This window comes from Prunus dulcis, chromosome 2, assembly GCF_902201215.1.
Source record: "Prunus dulcis chromosome 2, ALMONDv2, whole genome shotgun sequence".
In the NCBI taxonomy this organism is placed as follows: domain Eukaryota; kingdom Viridiplantae; phylum Streptophyta; class Magnoliopsida; order Rosales; family Rosaceae; genus Prunus; species Prunus dulcis.
The window spans coordinates 2,824,719-2,842,151 of NC_047651.1; the positions used below are offsets into that span (position 1 = coordinate 2,824,719).

The window sequence follows — 17,433 nt, forward strand, 5'->3', positions numbered from 1 at the left end:
GCCCACTTGCAGGTGCTACAAAACGAAAGGGGAATTGCAATTTCGTCCATAGATTATAGTCACATGTGTTTCGAACATCCTCCTTAATAACGAAAAGCGTTTTAGTTAGCAATGCCTTACTGAGGTTTTCTTGAATTACCTAGCAATACCTTCTGAGAATTGTCTTTGGCTTGTCACCATCTCTTCCAACAATTGAATTATGTTGTAAGAGTGTTTAAGAGTGCTTGCAATGCAATAACAAGATTGAAGACTATCATATAAGAACGTCAATAAGCTACAGCTTTAATGCAATTTGGTGCCCATTTGACATTGCTTATTTGAGTTGATAAGTAAGTTTTTAAAAATTTTGAAAAAGCCAACCTGTTTGGTAACCTATGAGGAAATCACTTATTATTAAAAATTGCTATGAGAGAACAATATAAAAGAAAGCACTAATGAGGCGCTTTCATTTTCTGATTATGCGGAAATCAGTTTCAAAGAGACGTTGGGTTTAATGATTATGCGAGAATCATTTTTTGATTATGCAGGAATCAATACCAACAACACTTTTAACAAAAAGTTTACCAAACGCCAAACTACTTCCTCTCACAGCTGATTTATCTCACAGCAAATCTGACAACGATTATTTTCACATCACAACAATGCCAGACCGGCCCTTAGACTTTTATAAAATAAGGTGAATTTAGACTTAAAATTACAAGCAAATTCAACTAGCTGCTAGTTTCAATCTCTTTTTACTTCTTCGCTGTAATGAGTGAACTGGTTCTTTACATTTGGCTAATCAAACATATATGTTCACTAATTCTACGCAAAAAAGGAAAAAGATTATCCCTTCATGAACTCTGTATTGGATGTGAACATACGGTCATCCAGCAAAAAGCCACCACATTCCGATTGCATACGTTATTGTTGGCTTCATGCTCCTGAAATTTAAAATGCAAAGCGTCATATGTTTGCCTATGCACCGAGTGTGTAACTTCACATTTGGTTCAAAGACTCATTAGGCAATAACAATACGAGAAGCAATAGATATCTTCTAGCCAAGAGTTTAATACGTCAAAAAGGTCATCATTAGGTACCCAAAACATCAACCAAAACAGCTATACTACACAGTTTTAAGTAGGTTTTAGAAAAGGCTTAATTGTAGCAATGGTCCCTCAACTATACTCGAAGTTACATTTTGGTTACTCAACTCCAAAAATAGTTATAGAGGTCACCCAATTTGGTGGCGTTTTACATCATTGGTCCTTCTGTCAAACTCTGTTAAATTTTCTGTCAGAAGTTAGGGTAAATTCGGAAATTCATCCACAACCCTCCCCTTCCTTCATTGCCGCAACCCACGCCTTCCTCCTCTAATTCCTCCCAACCCCAATCCCCCTCTCTGAATTATATGAACCGAGATATGTAAGAGCAGGACTAACCTTGTATGAAACTGTACTGAATTCTAATTAGGCAAACACCAAATGAAGTTCTAAACACATAGGGAATCGGATTCGAGTTTTGACTTCACTTGATGAAGGCAAGCTTGAAGATCCTGAAGTTCTTCCATGTCTGAGAAACTCACAGCCTGAGATTACCCAAATGTGTATATTTAGTCAGAATATGTATAGCATAAAAATCCAAATAAATGAAATTACTAGTGATAGAAAATATTTGTATTATACAGCTAAGTAAATAAATGAAAATAGGAACGGAAATTACAATACTCAAAGTTAACTTTTCTGAAATACCAAGTATCTTGCCTGTTTAATTGTGTTCTTTAGGTGCATCTCTGCTGTAAGCAGTTCACGACGGCTACCAGCAGACGCAGAAATTTCCATATACACCTTACAGAGTTCCAAGGATGATTGGGCAAACTTCTTAAACCGATCTCTATCTTTCCACAAATCAGATCCCTGACAATATATCCTTGTGATTATATAAGCATTATAAAGGGACTATAACTGGTTTTAGATTGGCATTTAATGACAAATAGTAACTATAAATGAAATGGAAAAAGGAAATATCTAAAGCAAAATAATAAATAGAAAACTCATCATGTTATATTCATCACAGTTTGCAATGAGCCCCTGAACCAATGAGTGATGAATTTATCACATCTTTTTATGCTTCATTTTTCTACAAATATTTGTTACCTATGTTCAAAACCCACATGCTACTCAAACTGTTGACTTCTATGATGTTCAAAATGGTGAGATCTAATAAAGGATGATGCCAATGCACATGCCTCAAACTCATGACACGGATGGTACAATGGGACAGTTTTAATAGTTGGTTTATATTCAACATTAGTAGATTTAAAATTAATCAGTAAAGGGAGAATGAGATAACCACTACTTGCAAAGATACTGCAAGTCCCTAACTGCCCCGCACATGTGTAGAAATACTCTCAGTATTACTAGCACATCTATAAACCAATTTTCAAAAGATTAAGAAAACAAAAATTATAAAGCACTAAAAAAGTAATCATAATGGTAAATAAAAACTTAAAACTAGGAAGTCACTGCTAGAGATACCTGGTATGATCTAACTTGCTTTAATAAAGCTTCAGAGCACATTGTAAGGTCTCCTTTCATTTTGTGCCACCTTGCATACAAACCCCAAATATCTGCTCCATTTCCACTTCGAACTATCTACCAAAAGTAAAAAGGAAAATATTGCATGCAACTTATTACTTTACCCCCAACCAAAAAAGACATTACTTTTTAGGTAAATATACTGAAAAGACACCAAGAGGCTTCACCATTTGATTGGCACATTCCATCCAACATATAAATATTAGAACAATGCCCAGAAATTTCTTATTAGTAAAGTTACACATATCGAGAGAGAGTATGGAGTGATCTGACATTTTTGTAACAATTAAGATCCTCATGATGAACTGTCCGTTTAGTTGATACATATGGATGACTAAAAGATCTCCACTTTGATTGATTTTTTGCAGAGATGATCTTTAAATGGTAATTTAAAAAATAAATGATTCCAATTATGACACGTGTACGGTGAGGATTTGTTAATCACAATGGGAGGGGGATGGGGTGGACAAGGAGGTACACACCCTTGGGTGCCCCTAAGTATTGTCCACCCTCTGTAGCAGGCTACCCTAACCATACTCATAATTGCAAAAAATAAATAGATAAACATTTTAAACCCTAAATGATAAGCCAAAACTAAGTTAACCTATGTTAAAATATAAATAAATAAAAATTTGTTGGCCCACATCCTTCCTTAAGCTTCTAAGAATAATAGAAAACTAACAAAATCAGAGTAGACCTTTCAGTTCAAATCTCTGTAAATCAACCACCCAATAGTTGGTCAACATTTTTTTTTTTTTAATAACAAGAAATCCGCCAAGCAGCTTCGCGGACAAAGCTTTGAAACAAGGGTACCCCACCGAACCCTACAATCTTTGGGAGGCTGGAAACACTAACAAATAGCAAGATAGGTACCTTTGGGATTTTCGAACCTCAGACCACATGGAATCAAAACATGGGCCTGACCATTAGTTGGTCTACATCATAAAATAGGGCTTGTTTGATAATCATCTCAATTTTAGTTTTTAATTTTCATTTTTTGTGCTAGAGTATAGAGGAAAATGAGAGTGAGGATGAGATTGAGAGAGAGGATGAGAGGGGAGGATGAAAACAAAACTTGAATGTGAAAACAATTTGAAATAGATTTCAGTTTTTAGTCTTTGTTTTCACTTTTGTTACTCCTCCCTTCCATCATATCCTCTCATCTTCCCTCTCAATCCCATCTCCACTCTCATTCTCACTTCCATTCTCCCTCTTTTTCCTCTATACTATAGCACAAAAAATGAAAAATGAAAACTAAAAACTAAAATTGAAATGGTTATCAAATGGGCCCTAAGCTTTTGAAAATAGTGCTAAACCAAAACAATAATCAATAAACACATGCAGCAGTCTAATAATAAGCATGGGAAATGATCAATCAGTACTGGGCAACTGGTTACTGTTCATTTTAGTAGAAAATCTACTGTAAAAATATAGGTCAGGGAAGCATAAGCAAACAAAAGGAAATGATAATAACGAAATCATACCTGCTGTAGAACTTTTCCAAGGAACTCTACTAAGTGCTCAGTTTCCCGAGATTGTCCCACCTCAGTGGAACATTTATCTTCATCCGTCATATCTGGAGTCGTATGTGAAGCCCTTATTTCGACTTCAGCCACAATTCTTTCCAATAATTCAGCATCAATTCTTTTATTATTAGTAATATCCAACACCATCCTTGCAGCTTCTAGACCCTATAAGAAAAAATAAATAGAGTAAGAACAGCTGAAAACTAATACTTAATGATGGGCACAATCAGTCCACGTGAAGAAAATTGAAAGTGATAAAGGATATAACAATGGAATGCCCTAAGGTAGGTGATCTCAAGCAACGAATGTGTAGACATGTGGACCTAATCAATGAAGATATGCCAAATGACCAAGTGTTTCAAATTTACTAGGCTTTTTTCTGTTAATTTTCTTTTCCAGTTCACGAATGTTGATCTGAAGCAGTGAACAACATGTAGACATTCGGACCTTATAAATGAAGATCTGCAATATAACTCTGGAAAAGACCAAGGATTTCAAATTTACTAGTTTTTTTGTTTTCAATTAATTTTTCTTTCCAGTTCATCAATGTCCTTTGCCATGCTCCAAATCAAAGGCAAGGTTTCCATATCACTTTACAAACCAAATCTAAGCCTACCAAGACAAGTTTACATTGTGAGCTGTCACATGTGAAAATAAATATGCTACTGAGACGAAGGCACTTACCTGACCAACATTGCCAACATCTACGGCAACATGGCTGTAGTTCTCCCACAGTTGCCAGCTGTTTCGTCTGTAATCAGTCATGTTCAGTCATTACATAATCCAAACTGTCGACAACAAATATAAAGTTCTGAAAAGAGGGGTGGGGGGGCATGCGAGACAGAGAAACAGAGAGAGAGAGAGAGAGAGAGAGAGAGTTTAGTCAATGGAGGAAGACAGAACTTGAATTTCAGAGCTTCTCTAAATGCAATGAAGGATTCTTTGCTCTTCTTTTTTATCATATGCCTGCATAATTGGAAAGGCAAGAAACAAAAATTAGTTGAATTGATTTTCCAAAATAATAATTAATAACTAAGACATCATGACCACTCTATTATTTGCATTCGAAAATTGTATATTCATACAACAAGAAGGAAAAAAAAATTCAAACTGACTAATAATATGACTCCACATATATTCATCATAAATTATTCATTCAAACTGTTTAGTAGTTACTGAAATATGACTAAATGTGAAACAAATTTTCACTTGTCATAATTTAATGAGGACTCTATTCGTTGAACTGAAGAACATGTATTTACTTTCTAATATAAACCAAAAAAGAAAATAACAACCTAAGTTTAGAATATGATTTGGTTACTGTTCGTTTGTTTATTTCACATCAAAAAATAGTATACTACTGTGTGAACTACACTGAATAACATCACATCATAGTCTTGCAAGTGTGTTGTTAATTTTATCTAACAAGTATAAGACATGGTTATTATAAGAAAAGATGTTTGTACTGCGGTGGTTAGGCCCCTCACCAAAGAGGAAGGCGTTTGTCAGTTTGAATCCCTAAACCTTAAAATCTAACTATTGGACACTATTGCAAGGAAAAAGTAAGGCTAGCGGAAACTATTGAACACATTGGTAATCCAACTAATGCAAAATATTGTGGAACAACAGAATTTTGACAGAAATAGCTAAAATTCTACGAGATAATGGCAATACTTTACCAATATTTTCTAGTTTTTAGACTTTTTTCATAGACATAGCTGAAACCCCCATTAAAATCAAGAAGTCTAATTCCAAGATAGAATGTACGTAAAATATAACTCAAAAGCTCAAGTGGGTTTCGGCACCCAGTGCAACCAGAAGCCCAAAAAAAAAAAAAAAAAAACACTCAAAATATTATCACAGTATTGAGAGATGAAGAAACAAACAAAAGAAAAGAGGAATATTCAAGAGAGGACATGCAAGACAAAGTAAGGGGAAGAAAGCATACAAACAAGCAATATTATTCCATGCCTCCCCATTTTCAGGATCAAGTTGAACAGCCCGAGTAAAAGCATCCAATGCCTTTTCAGTATCCCTAGCCTGTATATCATCTCAGCATAAGCTTAACACTTGTTAGAAGGAATAAAGATAAAAAGGCAGTATACAGCACGACTCTCCTCATTTCCATACATCATGCAACCTATAAAATGAATAATAATGCAAGATATCATGGATCACACAAGTTACCTTCAACGCAGCAGCCCCAAGTGCAAACCAGCCATCGGGATACAAAGAATTCGAGGCCATTGCAGACTCCCTGGAATATGGAATGCAGAATGTGATTGTGCATCTAAATCAATTATGAAATACAAAGATTATCAAATAAACAAATGATATATTTGAGATGAGTGAGACGAGGAGGAAGGCTTTACACGAAAAAAGTACCATAGGGTTTTTGATTTTTCATAGTCCCCTCTATTGTATGCACTGCGAGCAAGAGACCGCTATCAAGTAGAAAAAAATAACATTAAAAATCTGTGAAAGACTGAGAATGTCTTTTCATAAGGAATGAGTTTCAGGACATAACCTTGGCTCGAGCTGATCTATCATTTGAAACTTCCAGGGCTTTTTCAAAGCAGGCATCATCATTAGTAACATCACCCAATGAGCACCTAGAAATTATTTTAGGAGTTCACTCTTAAAATTATTATGTCATGTATTATAGGTTTTAAAATGCAGTAGGGCATGCATGGGGACAGCAATAGTGGAGCTTCAGAGCCATCATATTGAAATAGAGATTCAAGACAAACAAATATGAACACAATAATTGTGTCCTAAATTAGTGCTAAATTAAAAATAATAAAGAAATAAATAAACTATAGTCGTGCTACTCTTGGTTATATTTTAATCTGAAACTGGGCATGTTCCACTGGTTTCAAGTTCTGTAAGACTATATAAATGGCTGGATGCATCTCAATATGCTGGCCAAAAAAAAAATTTGAGACATGGAAATTGAGTCCAGAAAATATGTGACGTTGAAGGCCTTGTCAATTTTCATAATCAGATAACAGGGTGTTAGCAAACAATGCACAAAGATTAAGAGGGCAAACATAAAATATCTCATATTTTGTACATGGATTGATAAATAGGTTTCAGACTTGAACGGAAGACCTCTCTCTCATATTCAAACACACCGACTAATAAGGAAAATACTCATAGATAAATTTACTAGTAGTTCACTTTGAATAAGGGTAATATCAAAACCTGCATTTATTTTGAGGATATCAGCACTCAGTATTACTTTTACAAGTTGAATGGATTAGAAGAGACCGCATGATAAATTTAACTAACGTGTGAAAATAAGGTTTCTTGGTAAGTTAAAACAATTAACAAAAGAAAACCTAATACATACCATAACCTGGGGTCATTGGGTGTTTCAGAAAGTCGTGTCTTGATCAGTTCAACAGCTGCTGCTTTCTTCTGCAATAGGCTGTTTTCATATGGTACCTCACATGAGACTCCTTTTGGCAACAAATGGTGAGAAATAAAAATGAAATCAGAGGATTCAATTTTTCCATAACCATTATGTGTCATCATACCGGTAGCAGAATATAAGATTATCCCATAACTCTAAATCCTCAAAAGTTTTAACCGCCTCTCCTATAAGACCACAGCCAACTAAAAGTTCACCATATTCCCTAAAATGAATCCGAAATAGACAAGAACAAGAAATGTCAATAAGAAACAACAGATAGAAGAATATAGAAAACCACAATAAAATTCCTCATCAATGTAAGATGAAGATATACTTCCGCAGGGCAGGAATGGTAGGAATTTGAACGCCATAGCAGAAAAGAATCCTTTCCGCCACTCCTGGAGAAGGGTCATAGATACCCTGAACCTGAAATATATAAAAAAACATTGCTGCTGTAAAACAAACTCTCAATAAGTAAATGGGTTAACTGAAATACAAGAGCTCGAAAATAAAATGACCACGAGAAGCAGATATCAAAACAGTGCTCATGTCTAAATAATATAAAATAAACAAAGCTATTATACATCTAACAATGGTATTAAAGCTACATCTTGCATCAGAGAAATTAAGTAACCACTTCAGACGACGAGATCAAGTTCATAATCTTTTTTAGCATCAGTAAATAGTAAAATTGCATGCCAAAGCCAGCTTCTGCCTCTACATAATAGTGTGTTCATGTGGTTAGACTATATGTGTATGAAGTGCATATATGTTTATAATTGGATCAATTTTGCATGAGATTTACCTAACCTGTCCTTAGAAAGAGTGTTTTAACTAATGTAAAACTTGATTCATCGCCATGTCTAGTTGTGTTTTAACATTTTTCAGCTACCAATTTACATGGGAATAAGAGACTTAAAAAGGAAAGGCATGGATCCTGTGAGCTGGATCCATTTAGAAAACTGGAGGAAAAAGATTCTGATCGAGAAGAAAACAGAAATTATGCCAAAGAAAAAGTTCAAAATCTTAAGAAAAGATGCTACGTAATACCAATTTTTCCATCATCATCAATGCACGTTCCTTCGTGTGACTACGTGTTGACTCCCACCGAATCCGTAGGATGTCACAGAAATATCGTATCTGATACAAAAAAGAAATTTATCACATTAAATAATTTCAAAATTAAGGAAATCTAGGTCAACAATATATCAATCTCACTGAAGAGTCCACAGTACCAAAATCTCTCCTCTCCCTCCCTCCCTCCCTCCCTCTCTCTCTCATCTCTCATCTCTCGTGTCAGTGTGTGCAATAACTTAATTAGACAGAAGCAGAGTGCTTTGGGAGGTTCAGCCCTATCCTATTAGATACAAAAAATGTGTCGTTGATCATAAAAGTAGCTTATGGACACTCTCAAGGTGCAATAATTAAGATATGATCCATTCCATGGGCTGAAATACATAGTTCTGGGATACTGAAATTGTTTGTTTGATGGAGTGACCTTAGTAAGTTCAAAAGGAGTAGGTTCCCAGCCAGAACACAGAATTACTAGTAAGAAAAATATTTGGCCCCTTGGTAACTTATGCCAGATACATGAAGACTTGAAAGTACAAAAGAAAAAACATAAATTGAGGTCATGTGGTATGGACTCTGGACCTGATGCAGACAAATGGCGTTAGAGAAGCCTTATCTCAGTGCGAGTTGGGTCATGAAAGACATTCACAGGGTACAGTATAGCCATTACTTGAGTATAGGAGCCTACAAAGGACAATGCAAAATCTGATGAAATTATTAGAGCTTGTGGAAAGTGGGGATCTATAATTTATCAGAGATTGTCAAAAGTTTTCAAACAATATTTTCGTGAAACACAATCCTTGTATGAAACTTTTATGAAGTACAAGGAAGAAACAGGATTTGAAGGTTTCACCAATTATTATGGGAAAACATGATAATGGATATAGAAAGTGGCAAGTCAAATTATAAAACTTCTCTCAGCTCTTTTTGCATAGTTGAAAGAGGTATAAAAGATTGAAATGCAAATGCAAGGTTCAAGAATTAACATAATGATAAACAAGAAATCAAGGACAAGTTCTAGGCATACAGTGGACTCCATTGCAGTTCACTTATTGGAGTTTTATGAAGAAATGTTTCAGCAGGAGTCATCAGAAATGTATATCTAAAAGAGGGTTTATGACCTTTTAAGATTGTCGTAGTTCAAGGCCTTGTACTTGTATATTTACATGGTCTAGAAAGCTACTATAGTGCTTATATATGGCAAAGGACTCTGACAGGAAAGTATGTCACTTTGTCAGGAACTCTCCCTTTGAAAACCCACCACAAAATGTAGGAACACCGATGAGGGAAGCTTAAATTATATGTTTTTTTACTCTCCCGTCTCCCCCCATATGTTCATATTTTACTCTATATTATATGTTTTTTTTAATAAAAAAATTCACTTTGTATGGCAGAATGGCTTCCTTTCTTTAAAAAAAAAAAAAATTTAAAATCCTTTCATACTCGATAGTCGAAGTCTTAACATGAATGGTGTCTTTGACACTATTATTTGTTTGCTGTTGTTAACAGTTAACAGAGATTTATCTGTTAGTGCAGCATGTTTAAGCTGGTTCAGTTGGCACTTGGAAGACTTCCAAAAGACTATTGGTTTACCAACCAGAATAGTTTTATTTCTAACAATATAAGAGATAAGTCATCGAACTTTTAAGAAAAATGGAAAATATATTGAAATTCAAAAACCATACAATGTTATGATTTTATACTTACAATAAAGTATGACGACTGCTGAGAATTAATTGCCTCTATGTAAGGAGCCATTTCCCATCCTGAAACAGAGATTGGGTTGCTGAGACATCGAAGCCTATAGACTCAACCATATGTAGCAAGAAAGTTATTGTGCTCCAATAATAAAATTGAAGAAAAAATAGTGGACATTAAGTTCTGTTAATGCCCTGCTTGAATATTGTGAATATGGGTAACATTACTAAATATGTATAGATCAAGAAAACTTACTTTGCATTTCATCATGTCGTGTACCCTTCTCAATTAGAAGGCATTTAGCCAGGATCACTGCCTGATGGACTGCACTCAAAGGAACAGCAGCAGTACCACCAACTTGAATGCCTTCTGAAATAATTCCAGAATTGCTATCATTCCCTAACAATTTTGGGGTCATCAATATGTCAGAGGCCTCATAGGTTTCAGATGGATGCAGATTGTCAATGCTAGAATTGTTTGTCTGGGAGCCAGGGCTTTCTGCGAGGCAGCTACCACTGCTGTTCGAAGAAGTTGGGTTTGCTAAAAGTACCATTTGTGCCTTTGGTTCTACCTTTAGGAAAAAAAATGATATGTAAAGCTAAGAAGTAGTTTTGATATTTAAAGAACAGAAATAATAAAATTCTTTTTACATGCATTCAAGTTTCAACATTTACCTGATGTACAGTACGGAAGCCAAGAACACCTGTAACAGAAAGCTGAAGACCAGCTGCTGCTTCAGCTGATTCAAAATGTAGCCTGATACCATAAAGGAGCCTCAGCAAATAAAATGAAATAACGGGAGTAAAAGAAAAACCTAATCAGCATCCAAATAAAGACTCCAATTATGGAATATTTATATAAAAAAAACCAATAAACAATGGAATTAAAACCAAAAAAAAAAAAAGCAAGTGAAAACGTTCAGCCAAGCGCGCGCAAACACACACACACACCATTTATGTTCAAAAAACATGGAGACACAAAACAACTTTATGGGGCCAAAAAAAAAATCTCTGAATGTTGAATTTGTTTGATAATAATACTGGAATTAAAACTATCCTTAACAACTTTTAGTTTTCACCAACCTCTCTCCATACCACCCAAAAAAAAAAGGAACTGCATAAACTTTAAACTTATATATGTTAGGTTTTACATAAACTATTGTTTCATTATTTCATGAAACGAAGATCATAGCTTGACACTCACCTAGTTAGGCTTTACTACAATATTGATAGCTATTATAATCACTGCATCACTGTAAAGACCAGCAACTTTGGACATCAACTGAGAATCAGTTTTTGAACTCTAGAGAGCTTTCTACGGGAAAAAGGCAATAATATTGAGGTATTGCAGCATGTAGGCAAACTTTTGGGTGGCTTGGTTAGAAAGGAAAGGTAGAATGTTTGAAGGAAAATTGAGGGAGGAGCAGAATCCTGCACTTTCAGGCTTCTCTCTTGAATTTTATGTGCATTATGTTGTTGTGTAATTGTGTGTGATTAGGTTAGAATTGCTCTTTTGCTTTGTTGGTGGACCACACGTCCACTGTTCAACAATAATGGTTATTTCACTAACTTTATTCTTTTGAAGCCTTTGTATAAAATTAAATTAAATAAAGAAAGAAAAAAGAGTTCTCTGACCAATGCAGATAAGAGTACAATCTCCTTGATTATTTATTCAAAGTACTAAATTTAACCATATGTATATACATCAGAGCAGGTAACAAATTTAGATCAAAGTAAACCAATGAAACATAGCATGACAAGAAGATGAAAACTTCTACTAATTAGTGACCTTCCATGGAAGTGAAATATTGAAATTTTCACTTGCTTATTTTAGCAAACCAAAAAAAAAAGCTCAAGTGCTTGTAGTCCAGTGGAGGAATTAAAAAGAAACATCAGTTAAACTTTATTTGGAAACAAGTTAGACCTTTCACAGTATACATTATATATAATGACATATTAATATGATCATTAATAAGATGGTTTCTTTATAGGAGATTATTATTCACTAATAAGATGGTTTTTTAAAAATGCTATTTCTAATAAGATGTTTAGTAGGAGCATACTAACCAAAATGCCAAAAAAAAAAAAATCTCCTTGACAACTCACCTGCATGAATCAACTCTTGCATAGGTGTATTCCATTATTCCAGCTTCCAGATAAATCATTGAGACAAGCGACGAACCCTCACCATTACGTAAATTGTTACCCCAATAAGTTGTTACTTTCTCCAAAGTGCCAAAATGATTCAAAGTTTCACTCGTAAAGACTTGCAAAAGATTGAACAGAGAAGAAGACCGGTCATCAAGAACTCTTTGATGGAGAAGGGTGATCCTAATGAGCCACCATGAAATGCTCCTAATTCCATACGTAGAAGGCACACTTCTGTCAAATAACAAATCTTTCATCTTCATTGCCAGCATCTTCGCATAAACTATATACTACAAAACAACACCAATTCACATATCAAAGTGCGATTTTGTAAAACAACTAAAAATAACAATCTTTCTGAAATTGTTGTCAGTAAGAATCTAAGACTAACAATACCAAAGCAATAAAATTTAATTTCAGATGAGATACGAAACACATACACACACATGTACAGCCAGAATTTGAACATATAGTTAGTTATAATTATAAGTTAGGAAAGACGCAACTAAACCAAGCTCATAATTTGCGTGAACTTTCAAAGAAGTCATCGCACACAGAAAATAGGCAAAATTGATACAGATATGAAAAATTCTGGGCCTATATTAAGAAAACAGTCCAAGCATAAATTTATTGGCAAAATGTAACAATCCCAGAAATAGAAATGGCAGTACCTGAATATTGGATAACTTTCCAAGCAAGTCAGACCCAGCAGCCATAAGCTGATTACGCGCCCAATTCTCCCACTCATCACATTGAGGCACTTCCAGTGGCAGAGGACACTTTGGCAACCCCTCCAACGGTCTAAATTTCCAAATTCCCAAAATTTAAAATTAACCCCCCAAAAAAAAAATCAATTAAATTTTTTTTATTTAACTCAAGTTTTTTTCTTTTTAGCTTTTGAACTTACCCAGTCAAGTTACATTGAGCAAAACCGAAAAAGGCAGCCACGGCAATGCACAGAACCACGATGACTCTGTAGGCCTTGTCCTTGCCACTATCATTCTCTTCTTCTTCGCATTCCTTGGATATAAACGACTCAACTCGGTCCAGCAACTCGGAGTACACTCTGTCAGCGCACTCCGCCGAGTCTCCAAGCGAGTCAGACTGGGCGAGTTTGAAAACGACGCGGTTTACGTCGGGGGAGGTGAGGGCTTGGAGGTAGTGGCCCGACTCGATGGAAGTTAAGAGGTCGTTGATTAGAGGGTGGAGGTGGTGGGTGGGGTGGGCATGATCGGAAGGTTGGGGATATGGTGAGGGATCGGACGCCGGAGACTGGAGGGTGCAGCGGAGGAGACGCAGCTCGTACCCGCGGAGGATTGGGAGTTCCGGTAACGTTTCGGACATTTTGTGAACTAGTTAGTGACGGAGTGCGAATGTAGGGTTTAAGTGAGGTAGAAGGGATTTTGGGTTTTAGAGTGTAGTTATGATTGCATGGGGTAGGGTGCATCATAAGAAGCAATGGATGATAAATTTCTGACGCAAGTGATGTTAGAGCACTTCCACCCCAAAAGGCAAGGACAAGCGGAAGGCGAAGGTAAGGCAAGGTTTGTCACTATTCATATAAATAGTGGCAGCTCTCGTCTTTTTTGTTTCCACCCCAAAGGGCAAAGGCAAGGGCTTCACTTTAATTTATTTTCTATTTTTTATATTTAAACTATTAATTTTGATAAGATTTTCGGTTATCACGTGTCATTATTTATTATAAAATTCTCATTTCAAATTTCAAATAAAATTTTCGGATAAAATTTTCGGATTCAATTTTCGAATAAGATTTTATATTGCCATGTGTCCATATTTATTATAAAATTCACATCTCACTCATCATACAATTGAAACACCTACGTACTCATCATACAATTGAAATACCTACTCACTTATCATACAATTGAAATACCTACTCACTCATCATACAATTGAAATACATACTCACTCATTATACAATTAAAATACTCATAATCCTCATAGTCCAACACAATAGAGTACAAGGACAACTCAATCATTGGCGGAGGCGGATCAACCGGATCACGATGTGGGGGAGTATTTTCTTTTAGAGGAAATAATAGTGCCATTATTTCCTCCATGGGAACCGATTGCGGGCATTGTTCACTTCAGGAGCCATGTGCAATGGTTTTCTTCACACAATTGAACAAACCACGTGTAGTGAATTTTGAACAATTCTTCACAACGTCCCAACATTAGTGATTTTTGAATCATTTATTACCTTGGGCAATGGCACAAAACCACATTTGTGCTTGAAGAATCTATTAAAAAAATAAAATTAGAAATCCAAGAAAATATAATATATAAAATATGACATTAAATTGAATAAAACGACAATTAGAAATTTGTAACCTCATCGCCAAGATTTTCACCACTTCGAACCATTTCCTTGCTTTTGCCAACACATCTCTCTATTTCCCTAACTTTTTATTCAAAAAAATTCACCTAGTAGCCAAGGCCATTTTTGTCCAAGTTGAACCCGGTCTTTCACAAAATTCTTCATGAATTTTTCTCCACATATGAGAGAAGTTCATCTCTTTGCCCGTGATCAGGCAATGACCAACTTTGACCCAACACTCAGACAACAAAATATCTTCAACGGTTGTCCACGTGCCTCTGGCTACAATGGAAGAGCCCATTTATTTTTTGTCACAAATGGAATTTAGTGAAGGAGAAAAATATTTGGTGTGGAAAGTGAAAAATATTTGAAGGAGAAGAATTTTTATGAAGATTTGTTGTGAAAAGTGAATAATATTGGTAGGTATTTATAGAAAAAAAAATTCAGAATTTTTTTGTATTTTTTAAAAACACCTAAGGAGAAAAATATTTGTTGTGGAAAGTGAAAAATATTTGAAAGAGAAGAATTTGTATGAAGATTTGTTGTGGAAAGTGAATTATATTGATAAGTATTTATAGAAAAAAAAAATTCAAAATATTTCTTGTATTATTTTGCAATTTTTTTAGGCAAAAGGCAAAAAAAGCTCACTCATTGAATTTCTCAGAGTGTCTGGGAAGTGGCACGTGGATTCTTCCCCTTTTTTTGTCAACTCTGATGTTAGTGTGACATCACAGCTAATGTCAACAGCCTTCGGGCCACAGCTCAGACCATTCTTGCTCATGGGCTTGCCCGGGTTGGTGGGTCCCACCCCTTGCCCGGGATGGACCTTACGTGCTGGGGGGATGTTTTGGTCCTGAGGCCCCCTTTTGCTTGCCCTCCCCCCTTGCAGTGGAAGTGCTCTTAGATTTTACTCAGACGTAAATTTTAAAATAAAATATAAAATAATTTTTTTTTTTAAGAATAAAATTTCATTCAGGCCATCTCCAAGTGAGGAGGGATACATGTAGCCCTAAAAATAATTTTATAAGAATAGTGTCGGGCTATATTTAAATATTTTAATAATTTTAAGTATATTATGTAAATATATTAGTAAATTTAATTAAACTACTATTTATATTCTATTTAAAATACATTTTAGAAGAGAAAAATATTTTGGGATAGGATTTTTTACATCCATGTGTTGGCAACGGGATGACTACATTGGTGGAGATTCCGACAATAAGGAGGTTGACCCAAATAGGTCAAGGAGAGCTCTTGCTAGTCTTCTGTGTTTGCAACTAAATACTAATAATAATTGACAATACATTGTCATGTACAAGTCTTCTTCTTGTTTTAAAAACAACTTTGGTGTTTGTAACAAATAATAATTGACAATACATGGTCATGTTCAAGTTTTCGTCTTGTTTTAAAAACAACTTTGGTGTTTGTAACTAATAATAATTGACCATACGTTGTCATGTTCAAGTCTTTGTCTTGTTTTAAAACCAAAATTTAATTTAAATAGAAAAAAGATGGAGGATAGTTTGTAAAAGAATGAAGAGATTGTGAGAAATTATGTAAACGGACGAAATTGAGGAAGAATAATATGTAAAATGATGAACATGTTGTGAGAAATTATGTAAGAATAAGGTAGGTATTTATACAAAAAATTTAGAAAATTTTTAGAAAATTTCTTTTAAAATCATTTTTTTTTGGATTATACAAAAATTGGTTGGCGTCACCTAACAACTAGGTGACGTTAGTTGGGCCCCATCCAAATATTTAGCCCACGGTAGTGAAAGAGCCACATGTGGCCCTCAATTTAGGAATTGGCCATATGTGTAGTCGTCCCTATTTTTGTAGTCCTTTGTGTAGCCCACTCTTGAAGATGGGTTTTGAGGATTTAGGGCTATAATTTAGAAATTAGCCCTCACTTAGAGATGGCCTCATAAACCAAAAAGGCATACAAAGACCAACACGAACACAATGACCTCGTTAAAACCTTCCAAGAAAAACTACATGTTATGAACTAACAAGAGAGTCTGACACATGCTACTTTGGACTGCTACAAAGAACCCAAAATAAACAGACAAAACATAGCACAACTCTAAGCCCTGCAAAGAGCAACCGCCACAACGTAATATTGTCAAAGAAAACCTCATATGCACACATAATTCAATGTACAGAACAATGTGTTGTGATCGTCAGAACATAGCGACCATGAGTACTAAATACCAACTCCTTGAATGTTAATCTAGACCCCTATTCGACAGGATAAGGAGATCAAGATTGGCCTCTTAGCTTTATCGGATACCAAGCCCACAAATATTCTAGCGAGCACATCAAGGAGACCCTTCCAGGATGGTCTTCGTCGCCTTATCAGCAAAACCTAGAATGCAAATTCGACACTCACTAGAAAAACCAGTGAGCATGAGTCTCCAAAAAGATTGCTCAAGAACAGCAAGGACATAATCACCACTCGGTTCCCCAGCCCTCATCACAGAAAAAAAAAAAAAAATTCGTACATGTAGGTACAGAGATGGCACCTAACAACCAGAAACTACACGACGCAATTCCTTCAATAGAGATGGCGTCCGCACCTCTCCACAACCTTCCAAAAGTCACCCTTTGAGTCACAGCCATGGGCAGAAGGCCTAGACTTGATCAGGTGGAGCAGTCGTGG

General features: G+C 35.4%; 1 protein-coding gene across 3 annotated transcripts; it reads right to left on the reverse strand.

Moving 5' to 3' along the window:
- Nucleotides 1–633: 633 nt before the first annotated feature.
- On the reverse strand, nucleotides 634–13,859 carry LOC117620280 (tetratricopeptide repeat protein 27 homolog). Of its 3 annotated transcripts, XM_034350442.1 has the most exons (21): nucleotides 13,341–13,859; nucleotides 13,105–13,234; nucleotides 12,392–12,723; nucleotides 10,961–11,042; nucleotides 10,542–10,857; nucleotides 10,296–10,354; nucleotides 8,568–8,657; nucleotides 7,852–7,943; nucleotides 7,642–7,740; nucleotides 7,455–7,532; nucleotides 6,630–6,714; nucleotides 6,488–6,546; nucleotides 6,290–6,359; nucleotides 6,051–6,142; nucleotides 5,006–5,068; nucleotides 4,787–4,853; nucleotides 4,061–4,267; nucleotides 2,517–2,633; nucleotides 1,743–1,895; nucleotides 1,422–1,567; nucleotides 634–923 (listed from the first exon to the last, which is right to left on the reverse strand). In XM_034350442.1, exons 1-20 carry the CDS (start codon nucleotides 13,775–13,777, stop codon nucleotides 1,472–1,474), a joined length of 2,724 nt encoding a protein of 907 aa, XP_034206333.1. In that variant the 5' UTR covers nucleotides 13,778–13,859; the 3' UTR covers nucleotides 634–923; nucleotides 1,422–1,471. The 3 variants fall into 3 exon arrangements, with proteins under 3 accessions (XP_034206333.1, XP_034206334.1, XP_034206335.1); XM_034350443.1 differs by lacking the exon at nucleotides 5,006–5,068; XM_034350444.1 differs by lacking the exon at nucleotides 2,517–2,633.
- Between the last annotated feature and the right edge of the window lie 3,574 nt (nucleotides 13,860–17,433).